Source organism: Pleurodeles waltl, chromosome 6 (assembly GCF_031143425.1).
Source record: "Pleurodeles waltl isolate 20211129_DDA chromosome 6, aPleWal1.hap1.20221129, whole genome shotgun sequence".
Taxonomy (NCBI): Eukaryota; Metazoa; Chordata; class Amphibia; order Caudata; family Salamandridae; genus Pleurodeles; species Pleurodeles waltl.
In genome coordinates this window covers 700,547,226-700,566,847 of record NC_090445.1, presented here as the reverse complement: position 1 = coordinate 700,566,847, position 19,622 = coordinate 700,547,226, and the positions used below count along the sequence as shown (strand labels likewise).

The 19,622-nt window shown below is 48.4% G+C and overlaps 1 protein-coding gene across 1 annotated transcript in view; it reads left to right on the top strand.

Moving 5' to 3' along the window:
- LOC138301689 (lectin-like) overlaps positions 1-19,622 on the top strand; it is a 161,948-nt gene that overhangs the window by 24,030 nt on the left and 118,296 nt on the right. The window contains exon 2 of the mRNA XM_069242205.1: positions 14,965-15,074. Within this exon, the coding sequence (XP_069098306.1) occupies positions 14,965-15,074 (110 nt within the window). The remainder of the gene's footprint in view (positions 1-14,964; positions 15,075-19,622) is intronic.

The window sequence follows — 19,622 nt, the reverse complement described above, 5'->3', positions numbered from 1 at the left end:
CAGCTGCTGATGGTGGCAGTGTTTGCCTGACAGCTTCCGCTAGCATATACTGCCTCTTGTCCTCCTGGTAATTGGTCGGGGATCTCTTACTCTTCCTGGCAGGGGTGGATGGGCTCTTCCCCTCTCTGACTGGTGGCGAAGATTCCTTCCTCTTCCTCACAGCTTGTGCAGGCTCCTTCTCCTTCTTCACAGCTGGTGCAGGCTCCGTCCCCTTCCACACAGCTGGTGCCAGACTCTTCCCTTTCATCCCAGGTGGTGCAGGCTCCTTCCCCTTCCTCACAGCTGGTGCCAGAGTCTTCCCTTTCATCCCAGGTTGTGCTGCCTCCTTCCCCTTCTGTGTTGTTGGTCAGGTATCCCTACCACCATGAGTAGGTGGTGCTACCACTGTCCCCGTGGACTGTTTGGCTGAGGTGCGTGGCTGTGTCCTTGGTACCCTGCCCATACTTGCAGAGCAGGGGTAGAGAAGAGGCCAATCTAGGAAAGGAAAAGCTTTTTAGGGACGTTGGGGCGAGAGGGGGGGAGTAATGGGAGTGAAGGATGAGGGAGTGGTTGTCGGAGATGTATGTCTGCTGGATTTGGGTGCAGTTGAATGGGCTGTATGCTGTTGTGAGGTGGATGGCTGTTGGGTGTCAGAGTGCTTGCGTTTGTATCCTTCAGGAGGGGGGACAGACATGTTTGGAGTGGACACAGAGGACGCGTGCATGGATGTTGTGGAGGCGTCTGCCAGTGAGGTGTGTCCCTTGCTTGGTGTGGTGATGATGCTGGTACTGGATATTGATGTAGTGCATGCAGGTGTGAGTGTGGACGTAACTGGGTGAGAGGTGGAGGAGGAGGGGGGAGACAGCGGACGCTTTGGATGTTGTCGTGTCTGCAACTATAGGTGGTTGTGTACCTGTGGGATGAAGTGTGGTGCTTGTGTTTGCCTCTGTGTGTTGTCTTGTGTGCATGCTTGTCTACCTGTGTGTTTGGGATGGGTTGGGGTGAAGAGAATGGAACTGGGAAGTGGAGGGGGACGGTTGCAACAGGGACAATAGCTGCCATCAGAGAGGAGGCCAGAGCCTGATTCGATCTCTGTTGGGCCGCCAATCCACAGTGAATGCCCTCCAGGAATGCATTGCACTGCTGCATCTGGGATGCTAGCCCCGGGATAGCATTCACAATGGTTGATTGCCCTACAGAGATGGATCTCAGGAGGTCAAAAGCCTCCTCACTCAGGGAAACAGGGCTCACTGGGGAAGGGCCTGAGGTGCCTGGGGTGAAGGAGATACGCACCCTCCTGGGTGAACGGGCACGGGCAACTCGCTGAGGGGCTACTTGGAGGGCATTGCTTGTATGGGGTGTGGCGGCTGTATCTACAGCTGGGGTGGTCACAGAGGTGTCAACCACCACCAGGGAGCTCCCATTGGAAGAGGTATCAGCGTCTGTGTTGTCCCCTCCAGTCTCTGCCGTGGTGCTCCCCTCACCCTCCGTCCCCCTGGTTCCCTCGGCGTCGGTTGATTCTGCCTCCAGGGTCCTGTGGAATGCAGCTCCCTCTGTCTCCGGTGCCTCTGCTCCTCCACCAGATGATGCTAATGCACATAAGGACAGGATGACAAAACAAGAAAGGGGGGAGAGAGACAAAGGATACACTGGGTCAATGACTGCACCAACACCACCGTTGGTGTACACAACAACCTCACACACAGGGGCATATTTATACTCCGTTTGCGCCAAATTAGCGTCGTTTTTTTAGACGCAAATTTGCCGCAAAACTAACGCCATATTTATGCTTTGGCGTTAGACGCGTCTAGCGCCAAAGTATGAGGAAAGAGCGTCATTTTTTTGCGTGAACGCCTTCCTTGCGTTAATGAGATGCAAGGTAGGCGTTCCCGTCCAAAAAAATGACTGCGACACAAATGCGTCGTATTTATACTCCCGGGCAAAAATCACGCCCGGGAGTGGGCGCGGCAAAAAACCCCGCATTTGCGCCTCTTTTTAACACCTGGGTCAGGGCAGGCGTTAAGGGACCTGTGGGCTCAAAATGAGCCCACAGCTGCCCTCCCATGCCCCCAGGGACCCCCCCTGCCACCCTTGCCCACCCCAGGAGGACACCCAAGGATGGAGGGACCCATCCCAGGGACATTCAGGTAAGTTCAGGTAAGTATAATTTTTTTTTTTTAAATATTTTATTTTGGCATAGGGGGGCCTGATTTGTGCCCCCCTACATGCCACAATGCCCAATGCCCATGCCAGGGGACATAAGTCCCCTGGGCATGGCCATTGGGCAAGGGGGCATGACTCCTGTCTTTACTAAGACAGGAGTCATGTAAATGGCGTCTGGGCGTCGTTAAAAATGGCGCAAATCGGGTGGAGGCGATTTTTTTGCGTCAACCTGACTTGCACCATTTTAAGACGCCCTAACGTCATTTTCCCCAACGCCGGCGCTGCCTGGTGTACGTGGTTTTTTTCCACGCACACCAGGCAGCGCCGGTCTGCTAGCGCCGGCTAACGCCATTCAATAAATACGGCGCCCGCATGGCGCTTCAGAATGGCGTTAGCCGGCGCTAAACTTTTTGACGCTAAACTGCGTTAGCGCAGTTTAGCGTCAAAAAGTATAAATACGGGCCACAGTGAGCAGGCCTACGCACTATGCATTGCACTACCAGTGAAATGGCTAGTCATCAGGCCATGAGGAGGAGCACACACCACCAACTGCAGCACACCTGGGACCCACGCAGCAATGCCTAGAAGTGAATACTAACAAGCTAGGTAACCAGTATTTTCCATTCAACCCTTAGACTCCAGACACCAATGTTGCTATCTCTGGCCTGGCCTAGGGGCACCCACTAATACACAACCACCAGCCAGATACCACCAAACCAGCCATAAGATGTAATGATAGCCACTGTACTCAAACCCTTGTGGCTGCTAGGATGCCCTCAAGCACCCATCCAACTCAGGGGAGGCCACTGCAAGTATACTTGCCATCAGGGTTGTGAGGGTCCAACGGGCACCCCTTCCTTGTTGGGAGGCTGTCCCCAGCTGGGCCTCCACGGTCTTCTGTGCCCAGCTTCTCAGGTCCTCCCACCGTTTCTGACAGTGGGTGCCCCGACTGCCATATTCCCTTCTTTTGATGGGCACTCACCTGCAGAGGCAATACAGACAGGAGAACACCATTAGACAAAAAGTCCAGCCTGTCACAGTAATGGCCAAACATACCCGTTTGCATAAGCACTGGCACACACAGCGCCCAGCGCCCACCGCCCACCGCCAAGAGGACATCCACCCCCATTACACAATGCCTTCACACATAAGTCCATGCATTCATGGCACATGCATTGTGCCCACAGTGTACTCACCTGTTGGTCTGAAGGCCTATACAGCAGTCCGTACTGGGTTAGGACCCCATCCACCAGTCACTCCAACTCCCCTGAAGTGAAGGCTGGGGCCCTTTCCCCGGTCACACGGGCCATGGTAGGTTCCAGACACAGGTCACAGCAACACATGCAGTGTAGGTCCTCTCCTATGGAATGTCAGGAAACAAGTGAAGAATGTGAAATAAAACGGCAGGCACGTCCACGGCGGTGCATACCGTCACCACCAGCGTAGATCCTCATTGGCCACTGTACCCCATAGAGCCCAATATAAACCAATGAGGACCTACCGCCACAGCGAACAACTTTGGCGGCATTATCTAACTTCCACCTGTCCCTCTGCACAGGACAGACAGCAGCTATTTCAGGGGGCTGAAAAGGCCTTTCGATTATTCCTGCGTCACAGGATATATAGGCACATACATTTAAATTACACTGTCCCAAAACATGATTGCAAAACGTGGACTGCTGTTGTGGTATAGTTGTTCAAATTGTGACAGCCTACTCACTCTTGTGTCCTTTAGATACCTATCACTACAGATGAATGGAGATGGAGACATACCCCTGTGTACAGACCCCTGGTGGACTTCGCTACACTTGCGGACAGGTACATTATACTCACCTATAGACTGGACAGGGCCACAATCACAGAGCTGTGTACCCAGTTGGAACCTTACCTGATTTCAGCTATCCCTCATCCAACTGGATTCCCGCCTCTTGTGCAAATTCTATCAGTGCTCCATTTCCTGGCAACTGGTTCTTTCTAAGTGACAGTGGGCTTGACAGCAGGAATGTCACAGCCAACATTCCCAATAGTGCTGGCAAGAGTCTTGTCTGCCCTGATAAAACACATGTACAACTACATTACTTTCAACCAGGTGGAGGATTTGGCCACTGTGAAGGCTGGGTTTTATGCAATGGGACATATCCCCAATACAATTGGGGTGATTGACGGAATACATATTGCATTTGTCCCCACCCCCGTTAAATGAACAGGTGTTCAGGAATCGTAAGAGTTTCCACTCCATGAATGTTCAGATGGTGTGCCTGGCAGACCAGTACATCTCCCACGTCAATGGTATTCTGGGTTGGTGCATTATGCCTTTGTCCTAAGGAATAGCAGCATCCCAAATGTGATGTCCCAACTACAGAGGCACAGGGTGTGGCTTATAGGTGAGCCTTGGTCCCCACCCAGTATATGTTGGTGTATGCCTATGCTGATGGCCATATAAGATACTGTGTGGTTAAATGTTGTCCCTCAATATTTGCAGATGACTCTGGTTACCCAAACCTATCATGGCTGCTGACCCCTGTGAGGAATGCCAGGAAAAGGGCAGAAGAATGTTATGATGAGGCACATGGGCGAACCAGAAGGATAATTGAGGGGACCTTCGGCCTCCTGAAGGTCAGGTTCAGGTGCCTCCATCTGACAGGTGGATCCCTGTGCTACTCACCCAAGAAGGTCTGCCAGATAGTAGTGGCATGCTGCATGTTGCACAACCTGGCCCTCAGATGCCATGTACCTTTTCTGCAGGAGGAGGAGACTGGAGATGCCCCTGTGGCAGCAGTTGACCATGAGGACAGTGAGGATGAGGAGGCAGAGGATGAGGATGTGGACTACAGAACATTGGTGATATGCCAGTTCTTCCAATGACACACAGGTGAGATTGTGCAACTTCACATTTCTATGGCTTTTGGTGTATTCTTTGTGGTAGTGGCATGCTGGCGTTACCCACTTCTTTCCCCCACTTACTGTTACCTATGGATATTAATTTTTACTGATGTTGGTGATATGACAACAATGTCCTGATGTGATCACAACAGCCAGCAATCGGTCATTCATTCTATGCTCACACTATGTACAGTTATTTTGCAATGATTATAGCTGTTTCAATCGATACAAATTTACAATACATAAAATACTAGTAGTCGAGTTTTATCCAAGGGTGTTTATTGTTGTGCCAAAATATAGAGGGGAAAGTGCGATGGAATGGGGTAATGATGGAGGAAAGTCCACGGTATTGATCCACTCTGTTTTGTAGCACAGGTGCAGTGTCCATGGGGACATAGGAATGGGAGCAATGGAAGTTCAAGGTGGACAAGGTGACTGAGTGGGACACAAGTAGGACAATCAGGAGAGTATCATTTCCTGGCGGTGGTCTTGGCAAGTGTCCCTGGCTTCTGTCTGGTTCGCAGGGAACGTTTGCCGGGTGGTCCACCTGCTTCAGGGGGAGGGATGCTGGTGGCCTGTGGGCTCTGTCGCAGGACCTCCTGGCCACTAGCGGCAGCGGAAGTGGAGGGCTGTTCAGATGTCTGGCTAGTGGTAGGGGCCCGCTGGTGTGCTGTTGCCTACCTCATGATGTTGGCCATGTCTGTCAGCACCCCTGCTATGGAGATCAGGGTGGTGTTGATAGCCTGCAAGTTCTCCCTGATCCCCTGATACTGTCCCTCCTGCAGCCGCCTGTTCTCCTGCGCGTTGTCTAGGATCAGGCCCATCGTCTCCTGGGAATGTTGGTAGGCTCTCAGGATCTCGGTGAGTGCCTCTTGGAGATTCATTTCCCTGGGCCTGTCCTCCCCCTGGTGCACAGCAGTCCTCCCAGTGTTCCTGCTGGCCTGTGCCTCTGTCCCCTGAACGGTGTGCCCACTGCCACTGACCCCAGGTCCCTGATTGTCTTGTGGTTGAGGTGTGGCCTGGGGTCCCTGTACAGGTGGGCACACTGCTGACTGACGTGTCCTCGGGACAGAGGCGTGGGTACGATGGGTGGGTGCTGTGGTGTTGGTTCCTGATGAGGGAGGCTCTGTGGTGGTCTGTGAGTGGGCTTGGGTGACCGGCTGTCCAGTGGTCCTTGATGGGCCAGGTAGGTCGTCCAGATCCAGAAGTTTAGAATTACCGTTATCATTGGGGGCCTCTTCTGTTGGGGGACTGGATAGTGGTGGCACCTCCTCTCCACTGACATTGGCTGGGGTACCTCTGGGGATTTAAATGATGTATTATGCTTCAAGTGTATGACATTCGTACTTCTGTTGCTTCCCCTTTATGGTTGGTGTTATCCTGACAGCTTTTGCATGTTGGTGTATTGTAGGCTTGTTAGTTTCCCTATGATGTGCATGATTTAGTGATGAGTGTCCATGCAGGGCTGGGAGGGGTGTCCATGCATTGGTACAGCAGGCAGGGCCTGGCATTGGGATTAGTGAGATGTGTAGGTGGAGTGTGTGGGATGTGGTGGAGTGATGGGAGTGAGGGTGAGGATGTGTGATGGCATGCAGGTATGGGGGTGATAACTGTAAAATGTTGACTTACCAGTGTCCAGTCCTCTGCCAACTCCAGCGAGTCCCTCAGGATGCAGTATTGTCAGTACCTGCTCCTCCCATGCTGTGAGCTGTGGGGGAGGAGGTAGGGGTCGTCCACCAGTCCTCTGTATGGCACGCTGGTGTCTTGCTGCAGTTGAACGTACCTTCACCCGTAGGTCCTTCCACCTCTTCCTGATGTCATCCCTTGTTCTTGGGTGCTGTTTCACGGCATTGACCCTGTTCACGATTCTCCGCCATAGCTCCATCTTCCTTGCTATAGATATTTGCTGTACCTGTGCACCAAAGAGCTGTGGCTCTACCCTGATGACTTCCTCTACCATGACCCTTAACTCATCCTCAGTGAAACGGGGGTGCCTTTGTGGTGCCATGGGTGATGTGTGATGTGTGTTGGGTAAAGTGGTGGGGTGTGCGATGTGGGATGTTTGAGGGGCCTATGGGTGTATATGGTGTGTGTGTCTAGTTGTCTCTGTGCTGTTCTTCTCAGTCTCCTGGTGGCAACTGTTGTATGTAAGGGGTTGTGGGTAATGTGGGTCTGTGTTTTATAGTGGTGTCTGTGTGTGGGTGTGGTGTGTGTGCACATGTGTCAGGTGTGTGTATTTGGTATTGTCCAATGTAGTGTTGTTTTGTATGTGGGTGTCCATTCTGAGCACAACATGTGTACCGCCAATGGATTACCGCTGTTGAATATCCACCGTAGTGATTAGTAGGTCATAATGTGATGGGCGTTGTTCTGTTGGCCTAACGGTATGGGTTTTGGTACCGCCACTTTAGCACTTACCTTTGGGCTGGCGGATTTGTGTATGTGGCTGTATTCTGTCGGATTGGTGTGTGCCATAATATGGTCAACGGATATACACCAGCGCGGCGGTAAGTTGGCTCTCCGTCAGCGTGGCGGTAAATGGGATTTACCACCAATGTCATAATGAAGGCCTTAGTATTTTCTTTCATGTGTGTGGGTACTGTGTGACTACAGTGGTATTGCATGAGCTCTGTATGTCTCCTGGATAAGCCTTGGCTGCTCAGCTACAGCTACCCCTAGAGATCCTGACTTCTAGACACTGCCTAAATTTCACTAATAAGGGTGAACTGGACCTGGTATAAGGTGTAAGTACCATAGGTACCCACTACAAACCAGGCCAGCCTCATACAATATGCATGGATCCACAAACTTCTTACCACTCCAGGAGGAAGGATAAATATGGCAGAGCTGCACCCACACCTCCGATCCCTACAAGGAACAACATCAGAAGAAGAACGACTGCCCTGCTGGACACCTGACCTGCACCTGGACACTGCACTCTGAACGACTGCACCAGCTGCGCACTTGGGCTTCACCACAAGAAGGATTTTGCTAACCAGAGTCCCCTGTATCGAATCCTGAAGAAACTGACCAGCTGACCACTGTCCAGTGGTCATCTTGGAGTTTGAGCTAAGTGCATTCTGGGAGTTGGAGTCCTAGCCCTCAAGAAGCAACTCAGGGCTTCTGGAACTTTGGGGTGAGCTGTGGACTCCTAAAGCATCTTTAATTACCTTCTGGAAGAAGATCTAGAAGTTTGGAGAAGATTGGAGAACTTTTGGTAAAAAGCTCCATAAAGGGACCTACCCGCCATCGAGAGTTAAGATGACTTACGTTGACTGCTTCCGAGCCTGACTTGCAGGTTCGCCCCGCTGAAAAGCTCCGGAGCCCCAGACTTCCAGGATTTCACCAGGGGCTCCTGGAAAGGCAATCCGATGATGTTGATTTGAAATCGGCTCTGACGCCAGAGACGGAAAGCTCAAAAAATGTGACGAAGTATTTTGCATGTTTGTGGGGATTTGCATAAACAATTACACAAATCCGGCGCAAACAGAGTATAAATATGCCATTTTGTCTCCTAAGTTAAACCTCACTGCTCATTACCAAGCTACCAAGAGTGGACCGAGGTTTAATTTATTGACACCTAACTGAACCCAGTGGTTATTAGTGGCCTATTGTTAAGTGTAGGCACTTACCTGCCCTTACCAATAATCCACTTTCCAACACAGAGTCACCAGTAAAAGGCAGACTTTGGAATGGAACTAAATTGGGAGGCTGCCAAGGGAGCACTCTATCTGTGCCTGCTACTGCTTGTGCTTTCTCTCTGGGTTAGGCTAACCTGCTACTGTTGTCCCGATGGACATTGTGTGCTTGTGAAGGGACAGCATGACTATCATCATCATCTCCCTGGAATCACTGGAAGAGCAGTCATCGAATGGGACTTTGCCAACTGAAAAATCACTTACATAATCAGCTCCATTGTCCTCTCCCTCAGATGCTGTGTCAGTATCTGCTGTCTCGTCTCTGTTATTGCCTTAGAACTGTCCTCTGTAACCCGAGTTAGGGATTGAGCAGCAGTCATCCAATGAGATGCCATCTCTGCTACTGGTTAAACGGTCCTTCTAAACACTATCCTAAGTAGAAGGCAGATATGTTGTTCGCAAAATGTTGGTGGGTGAGTGTGTGAGAGATGTGTGCAGCAGTAAATAACGTTGGTCACCTTACTTTTTCTCCTTCCCTCAATCAGCAGGTTCTCCAAAGACACTGATGAAAACAATGAAGACACACGCACAAACTAATACTTCACCACACCACATACCCGTCATCACAACCTTTAGAGCTGGTGGTGCCAAGAGCTGCAATCTTTTTTGACACTTCCCCTCCCCTGACCTCAACTTTTGAATCCCTCACTACCACACAGCAAAAGTGCCCCTTATCTTTCCATAGCCCCCTCGCACTAATACCAACTGGCTTTACTAATCTAATTGCTATCCACATAAAATACAGATCTGTTCTTTCCAGCATGCATAATAACCTTCTGTGCTACTTGATGGTGTCAAAACTGTCATTAAAGTCTGATCTCTCTCTCAAGCAGGAACAGAATTGCATGAGTTATCTTGACATTTTTATTGCTGCCTGAAAGCTGTAGAATTATATATATAGATATATACGTATATATCTGTTACTCTCTTTATATATAGAGTGTCTCTCACTCTTTCTCTGTCTCGCTCACTCTCTAAATATTTACATATATATATATATATATATATATATATATATACATATATATATACATGTACATACATATATATTTTTTTATTTCATATGCATCTCTTTTATTTATATGTGTGGTTAGGAAATAAAATTCAGAACAACCTTAGAAATTCAATTAAAGAACCAAAGTTTACAGGGATTTTATAGTTAGGCTCACATGTTAAACCTACCAAACCACTGAAATGTACATGTGATAGTCAGAGTTATCTCAAGTAACTATAACTCGTGTCCTAAGGTAACTATAACTCGCGCCCCCACCATGCACAGCTTTTTCATCAAAAATGTTACTGCAAATATTACATTGAATTGTCAATGATGTTATCAAGAATGTCCTGAGTGCCATCATTTGTGGGGTAATTAGCATTGCAGGGTGAGGGGCAGTGAATTTCCACTTTTTTTCATATAACATCATTTTCATTACTATACGGTAATCCAACCACAGCAGAAGGCTGTGCATGGTGGCAACTGGCTGAAGGGCCTGCAGCCAGCCCCCATAATTACCAAAACCCGTGCTGCACATGGCTGAGGTCCATGTGCAGCACATGGTTGGGCACAGGGGCTGGCCTAGGGCTAGGCCCTATGGCAAACCCCTAACCACCCAACCCCAAACTGAGTACAGCATTTGGCGATGCACAGCAGTAGTTGGCTGCAGGTCTGCATACCCTCCTCCTCCAGTCAATTTTGGTCCCTGGGACCACATTCCCTGGGGCCCAGCATTCTAAAATGCTTTTTTTTGGTGCAGGTGGTGCTGCGCAGGCCCCCTCCCCTGGCCGATCTCGTCCCAGGGACTCCATCCCTGAGGTTGTGTCTAAATATATATTTTGTTTTCTGGGAAGTGGTGTTGCGTACCCCCCCCCAGCCGATCTCGGCCCTGGGGACCCTATCCCTCACAGCCCGGCCATGTGACCTGGGTGTCCCCTAGGGTATCAAATGACAATGCCGGGGATCAGAGGGGGAGTCTGAAGAACCCCTGTGGTCCCAAACAGCTCCCCACCTCCTTGGGGAGAAGGCATGGCTGGAATGGAGAGGGAGCCTGCATCTCCGTGGGTAGAAACACACAGGGAACTTCACTTCATCCATACAGAGTGTTTCCAGTGGTTTGGGCACCATCCCTATTCCAAATCCCTATGAAAAAAATTAATAGGGAAAAAGTGTTTTGTCAGCCCCTGCTTGACGGATGACCCGAAAATGTTTAAAAAAATTAATATATATATATAAATAACTATACACCAGGAGATAGTTATAGTTTGGACCATGTTTCCATAGAAAACGTGTTTTTTGACTTGTCTAGGAGATAGTTATAGTTTGGACCATGTTTCCATAGAAAACGTGTTTTTTGACTTGTCTATATATTTGAATCTTTGACACCATTTAATGACTCTTCAAAGAAATATGCTGGTTATTCGTGTTGCCCGTGGAAAGTTTTGGGTTCATCTGTTAAGTGTGGCCAAGAAAAAGAGGGAGTAAAAAAACATGCGTTTCTCTTGTTAGTTCCCATAGGAGTTTTGAACATGACTACAGTCCAAACCACTGAGGAGAATTTCACCAAATTTGGCAGAAAGGTAGCTTTTGGTACACAGATTATGCTTTTCGTTATTTAATGTAAAACTGTTCAGAGGTTTAGGAGAAATTATGGAAAACCAAATTTTACATTTAGGGATGCGGACCATTGTAAAATTTTTTTGCAATTAATGCAATGAATTTGCGGATGTGCGTGCCAACAGTAATGCTGTGATTCGCTTGTCTCAACCTGACCAGACAGTTGCGGCTGCCATTTTAGGTAATGGCACATTGTCCCACCGGGGCTGAAAAATAAAATGAAAAGTGGCATAAGGGTTCAGGTTTGAGGTACCTGGACCCCAGGGCTGTGATATAGGGGTCTTTGAAGGTGAAATTATGACCTTAAGATTACTTTTTTCACGTCAAACTATATTCGCAAATAGGTGGTGACACTCAGCGTGCCCCCATGTAATGTTGCAACGAATTTGCAAATATTGTTAAAAAAAACTCATTCATACACTAAATCATTCACTCATAGAAGCAGACATACACTCATGCACCCAATCACATGCATAGGGCCTTATTATGATTTTGGTGGACGGAAAAGCCTGCCTGCCAAACTCCCAACGGGTAAGTTGCCACAATTTTGGCAGCCTCCCCACTAGGCCCATTATGAGTTTCCTGCTGGGTCATCAGGTAGAAACCTCAGTTTCCACCCTCTGGCCCAGCAGGAAATGGCCTACAGCATTGTCTCTGGATCGGAATAGAGCTGCTGTCAATGCTGTAGTGCACAGTGTGCACCAGCAGCCTTGCAATGTTGACTGTCTGCAAAACATTGCAATGGTGCTGGCAGGGGGGCCCATGCATTTCCCATCCCAAGAGCATGGTGCGGGGACACCATTGGGGCCTCTTGCACCCGTTCTCTGCCAGCCTTTTCATGGTGGTGCTACCACCATGAAATCACTGGTGGAGGACAAAGTCGGAATCCCCAGGGCAGTTCTGCCTTGGCAGATTAGGACCACCATGACGGCCCGTCCGTCGGGACAACTAATCCTGATGGTGCTGGTAGGCCGACCGTGGCACAATCACCGTGGTTGGAATGTGGCACTCGGACCGTCGCATTGGCGACGGTTCGACCGCCACTGCAAACTTATCGGTTATGAGACCGCCAGGTTCGTGATGAGGTCTATAGTGTTTTTATCAAGATGATTTTCAAGTTTATATTATAAATGTATTGCAGTAGGCTTGAAGCACAGCTGTTTTTATCTCTGCTACAATAACAGGTGTATTTTTAGGGGGGAATACGTACTGTCAATATATAGGTTTGTACAGGGCATGGAGGAAGTTCATAAGAGTACTTTTGCAGAACAAGGCTATTACCTTCCTGTTTTTGCATATTGCATATCACCCAACCCCCATGTGATTTTGGTAGTTGACCAGGGCCACAGTATTTGTAATATCTAGGCACATGCATGATGAAACACCTCAAGTTACCACTATGCACTTAGATATTCATAAACAAGCAGCTATGGGATTATTTGCATACAGATTTAAGACTATAGTGCTGAAATCAACTGGTTTTATAGTAAATGTTTTAATTATTTTCTTCTACTGAGTTATGAGTCACCTTGTATATTTTATACTGTTTAATATGATAAATTGTAATGGTTTTAAATGAGCAAAAACAATAAATGAATTTACGTACTCACTAGTTGTTCAAAGGGTCTCAATTGTGCATGAGTGTCCCCACTTGTTATGCTACAAAAAACACTGGTCATTGTTGATGCCAAAATCATGACCAACATTCTTGCACTTAGGTTGGCTCCATTGTAGCTGAAGTGGGGCACCCAAGCCCCAGTGATTTTGTCTCAGAACTCCCTGAGGTTCCCTAAAGTGTGGACTTCTCCTGTACCCTCTTGACACAAAACAAACACAACCAAATTTGCAAAACACAGACCATTATAGCAGATCATAGAAATCTAGAGCTGATGTGCTTCTTTTGGAAGATAAGTTCCTAAAGGTTACATGAAAAACCAAAAGCAGGAAAACAAGGAAAAAGACAATCGCAAACAGCCAGTCCTAGTGCCATAGAGCAGGTTGGTGGACATGTAGTAAAAGCAAAAAGTGCATTAGATTGACCAGTTGAACTTTACATCAATTGTGAGTGGGCTATTAATCACCACTCCTGGGATTGCTCAAAAAATACCTCCTATTGCCTGCCTACTGGCAAATAAATTAAACAACCTCCAAGGTACCTAAAAGAGAAAAGCCAAAAAACAGAAAACGTTATGTCTGATCACAATTTGTACAGTACTGCGCTAACTGTAAAATCAGAAGTGATTTTACCATTGCTGTGAATCCCCATCATTACTGTGCAATTACAAGTAAAACCCATGGAATGGGGAATTACCATGTGGGATTGATTATTGCACTCGTAAAAACCATATATATTTCCAGAATGCATGTGGGTTTAATACATACATATTCTGCCTGCTCTGAGCAGATGGTAAATTTATGCTGGAACCTGTGGCTGGTGTGAGGGACGAGAAATGGAATGATGAGATTAGGGAAGGCAAGGCAAGGATGTATTTCTGCAGAAGGGCGGTTAGGCTTGGCTTTGGGTGCAGAAAAGGCCTAATTCATTTTTTCCAGTTGGAATTACCAGCCAGAAAAAAATCAGATAGGTACTACCCATCTCAGAAAAACTGGGTGTGGAAAAACCTACCCACTTTGAATCAGGCAGAATCAGAATAGCTACCTAGGAAGCTTCTAAGTTATTGTAGGGTCCCTCCAGCCCTGGATTATTTAAATGATTACGACACACACAGAGGTCTATAGCAGACATCTTTATTCCTCAGCATACAATCAAACACTGCACTCAGATTAAGTCATAACTGTTACTAACCACACACTAACTCCTCCCTGCAAGTTATGTAATTCCTCTCACGGGCCTGTATAGAATTTCAAGGGTTCTAGCACACATAGGCCCTCATTCCGACCCTGGCGGTTTCAAACCGCCAGGGTGGAGGGCAGAGGAAGCACCGCCAACAGGCTGGCGGTGCTTCCTGGGCCATTCTGACCGTGGCGGTAAAGCCGCGGTCAGAAAAGGGGAACTGGCGGTTTCCCGCCGGTTTTCCCCTGGCCCAGGGAATCCTCCATGGCGGCGCTGCTTGCAGCGCCGCCATGGGGATTCCGACCCCCTTCCCGCCAGCCTGTTCCTGGCGGTTTACACCGCCAGGAAGAGGCTGGCGGGAACGGGTGTTGTGGGGCCCCTGGGGGCCCCTGCACTGCCCATGTCACTGGCATGGGCAGTGCAGAGGCCCCCTAACAGGGCCCCACAAAGATTTTCAGTGTCTGCTTTGCAGACACTGAAAATCGCGACGGGTGCCACTGCACCCGTCGCACCCCTGCAAATCCGCCATCTGCCATTCGGAGCCGGCTTCCTCTTTGCAGGGGCTTTCCCGCTGGGCCGGCGGGCGATCTTTTGGAGATCGCCCGCCGGCCCAGCGGGAAAGTTGTAATGACCCCCGCGGTCATTTGACCGCGGTGCGGTCTTTTGGAGGTTTCCGCCCGGCGGGCAGTGCCCGCCGCCCGCCGGGGTCGGAACGACCCCCATAGTCTCATGACACTACATCCCCCCTTGTTAAATAAAAAAAAGGATAAACAACAGCCACATTATATTTCTTCATTAAGTCATCCAGTGTTTGACAGCTCAGTCTTGTTTTACAGATCAACTAATACCAGAAAAATGTGGGGAAGACTGTACCCCTGGATGGGATTGCCACTTCAACAGTTACTACAAATACATTCCAAATGCGAAGAGCTGGACTGATGCTGAGGTAAGACACAGGAAAGCTCTCTACATTCTGCCCAGTTTCCCATTAATTCTCTTTACCTGTTATTTATCTATTCACCTATATCTTACCCACACTTTAATTTATCCAGCTCCTGATTTGTCAAACAATCTGAAATCCTCTCCTGGCATTTTTCAAGAGCTTGCTGTTGTAAAAAAACAAAAACGATGACCCTGACAAGCTGGGTGTTTTCTCCCAGATTCTTGGTGTCATTTATATTTTATTCTGTTTGGGGACTGTCAGGCTTTTTTTGTGATCTCAAACAGGAAAAATGTACCTCTGAATGTCCGCCCTGTTTGGGACGGACATTCTGAGGTAGATTCATGAGCTGTAAAATTAGGATCTGTTTGACTCTAAATATAGCTTGTAAGCTGTCATTTTGGCTGACAGGGTACTCTGCCATGTCTGTGTTGGAGTATCCTGTCCTCCAAACTCTAAACGAAGCCCATTGTGGTGAGGTGTTTTCTAGAGTATCGCCTTCTGACTAGTCAATGTATTGGATATTATTTGTAAATCTCCGGTCTAATTGAATAGGGTAGCGTATTTAATATCTGCTTGTTAATTGAAATACATTAAAAGAGCAGGCAGGATAATCACGACCTGCCAGACTGAACAGCAAGACCTGCTTTTGCTTTATGCTAATACTACTCTTGCAAGTAATATCACATTCAGATACTGAATATGTGTTCTTTATTTGGTGTTTTGCATTGGACGGAGTAGTGTGGGGAGCCTTAGATTCTATCCTCATAAAGTTCCCAAAGCAACTCTCTTTCTTCATGTAGACAAGATAAAGATATTTAATGAACTGAAACGTGTCTCTGTCTTGGTAGGAGACTGACAGAGGTACATAAAAAAAATAATGGTAGTCCCCCATGAAATGTGTGTAATAAGGTAAACAAAAATGTCAATGAAGCATTGCATTGCAGTGCCCATGGCTTTGTCTGTTTAAAGAGATCAATAATGGCTGCATGTAAGCATTTCACAGTTATACAAGGTTTATGGGTTTTATCCCCTTTTAGTGACATACTGGCACTGTCAGACCATCTAGATTTTTATTGATTTACAGTGAATGTAGCCCTGCAACTCCTCCTATCTGACACACGACTGTGAGGATGCGCTCCAAAGAGCACACAAAAAATATGAAATTGGGGTATAAGTTGTGGGTTATTAGTTGAAGGAAGTGAGTAACCACCTCATGCAATAACCATAACCCATGTCAGGGTGAACCCTTAAAGTCACTACATTAACCTGAGCTATGGCACAGAGAAGACAGGCTTAGCTTAGAATAAAGTGTTTATGGAATACCAAAACAAAAAAAACAAAAAAATAAAACCTCATGAAAATCCCCAAAAAATTCAGCAAAAATACTGTAATTTTTAACAAATAAAATGAGTGCACCAAAATGACAAAGATTCAATAGGGGATACCGGATGTATTAATTTCTAAAGTTAAAATCTAAAAATATTGCTAAAAGTGTAAAGTGGACTGCCGGTCATCCGTCTGTGCTTGATTGTTACCTAAATGCAAGTTAAGGCTGAGTGCAATGGATCTCAGGTCAGATAGAGAAACTAGGGGCTTCATGTACAAGGTCTTTGCGCCACCGTTGTGTCATTTTGTTTAGATGCAGCAGTGGCGTTAGCTGTCTTTCACACTGCTCCAGATTTACAAACTGATGCATTCAGCCCAATCCATTAGTTTGTAGACCCTTGCATTACATTATACCTGCACCAGGTATGATGTATGCAGGGTAGGCATTCCCACGGGAAAAGCCACACAGAATTGATGTAGGTCAATTTACAAAAGTTCACTGTATCTTCTGCGACTTCACTGTATCAGAACTGTACTGCCTGCTCAGAGCAGGCATAAAATTAACGCAGGGCTTTTCTCTATGGGGCGTCCTCCCATTGCTGGAGAAGTGTAATATTTTTTACACTAGTCCATCAATGCTTGAGTTTAGCACCAACAGATGCATCGGAATTTCTGACGCATCTGTGAAAACATGCACCATGGAGCTCTGTATTGTAAATACAGCTATCCATGGTATTGTTAGTGGATCGTAAGGCAGTATAACAAATCTGACGCTTGGGGCCAGTGCGTCATATTCATGTAAATGATGACCTAGGTTCTGGAGTGCTGGGCATATTACAAATTACATATTACATATTATATATTACATATTACAAATATCACTGCCGGTCTCCGATCCCCCTGCCGCTGCCTCCCCTGTGGCCCCGCCCCCTGCACACACCCATTGGCCCTCTCTCCCTTCTCCCAGCTGCTCCACCTTCCCACCCCACCCTCTTAATGGCAGCTGCTAGCACGCTGGAAGCGTGCCAGAGGCAAGCCCGTCGGCGCCCGTCCACGCCCGGACCGCACCCAGTGCCAGTACCCCTGGCCCCCCAGTCCAGACCCCCCCAGACAACACTATTCCACAGACACACTCCGCTCCCTCAACCCAGGAGCACGCCCCGCATGCTCCTGAACCAACCCCACACACACACAAGGACCCTTCACCTGTTATGTCTGTTGTTTTTCCTGCTCCACCTCTCACACCTCTGACACCCACAAGCCACACACCACCCCCACACCAAACACCACAACCTCAATACAACAGGCTCACGCACAACCCCCACACACCCCAACAGGCCCCACCTCAACAAAAAAACCAAACCCCAACACACTCCACTACAATACCTTCAAAACCCACAGGCACCCACACCAACACCACCGCACAACACAACAACAACACCCCCACAACTATCTCAACTGCCTACTCCTCAACACCTGATCCCTACATAAGCACGCCATAGAACTCTGGGACCTCATCACATCACACTCACCTGACATCGTCTTCCTCACAGAAACCTGGACAAACCACTCATCTGAGCCCCACATAGCCAGAGCCACCCCTGACGGATACAAACTCCAAAGCAAAGACCGCCTAAACAAACCAGGGGGTGGCATTGCCATCCTGCACAAAGACACCATCAAGGTCACCACCAACACACACAACACCCTTGTCAGCGCAGAACACATGCACTTCCTAATCCACATAAACAATAACACCACCCTCAGAGGCACACTCATATACAGACCCCCAAGGGCCACGCCCCCCTTCTGCGACACCATCGCCGACACCATCAGCCCTCACGCACTCATCTCCACAGACTACATCCTCCTCGGTGATTTCAACTGTCACCTGGAGAACCCCCAAGACCACAACACCTCTTCCCTCCTAGACAAGCTCACCAACCTCGGACTCAAACAACTGGTTACAGCACCCACCCACTCAGCAGGACACACTCTATACGTAATCTTCACTTCAAGCCAGCACATAACCTACACCCATACCACCGATCTCCACTGGACCAACCACCACTGCCTCCACTTCTCCTTCGCCAAATCCCCCTCACAGCACCAACTACACACCATGCCCTACCGCTTGTGGGACAAGATCCCCTCAGAACACCTGAACTCCTAACTGGCACAGAACCCCCCCCCGCCCACACCAACAACCCCAACACTGGTGCCCACAACCTCACAAATTGGATAACCACCTGCGCAGACACACTCGCCCCCTCAGAAAAAACATCACCACTGCAACATCAAGAACGCCCCATTGTTCATCACTGAACTCCACGACTCCAAATGCAAATGCCACAAAGCTGGGAAAGCCTGGCGACAGGAACACTCAATCACTAACTTCTCTACCCTCATAACCACCATTCGCACTCACCACCAACTCATACGCACCACCAAAAGAGCATACTGCAAGCATCCCCCCCTTCCAATCCACCACCACCAAAATCATCTGCGGTGTCCCCCAGGGATCCTCCCTCAGCCCCACCCTCTTCAACATTTACATGACCCCGTTCGCCAACATCCTCCGACTGCACGGAATCACCACCCTCTCCTACGCAGACGACACCCAACTCATCATCTCTCTCACCCACAACTCTACTACCGCCAAAACCAACCTCCACTCCGCACTCCTTGACACCGCAGCCTGGATGTCAGCCAACCATCTCAAGCTCAACTCCAACAAAACCAAAATAATCATTTTTGGACCCAACAAAACCATATGGGATGACTTCTGGTGGCCCACCACCCTAGACCCCGCTCCCACCCCTGCTAACCATGCACGCAACCTCGTTATCATCCTTGACCCCTCCCTCTCCATGACCCAGCAGATCAACGCCGTCACCTCCTCCTGTTTCAACACCCTCCGCCCGCTGAAAAATACCTTCATATGGATTCCCTTAGAGACCAGAAAGACCGTCACCCACGCACTCATCAGCAGCAGGCTAGACTATGGTAACGCCCTTCACGCCGGCATCACACTCAAACTCAAACACAAACTCCAGAGAATCCAGAACACAGCCGCACGCCTCATCCTAGATCTTCCTCGCCAAGAACACATCTCATCACACCTCAGATCCCTTCACTGTCTCCCCATCGACAAGAGGATTACCTTCAAAATCCTCATCCACATGCTCAAATCCCTCCACAACGACGGCCCAACCTACCTTAACC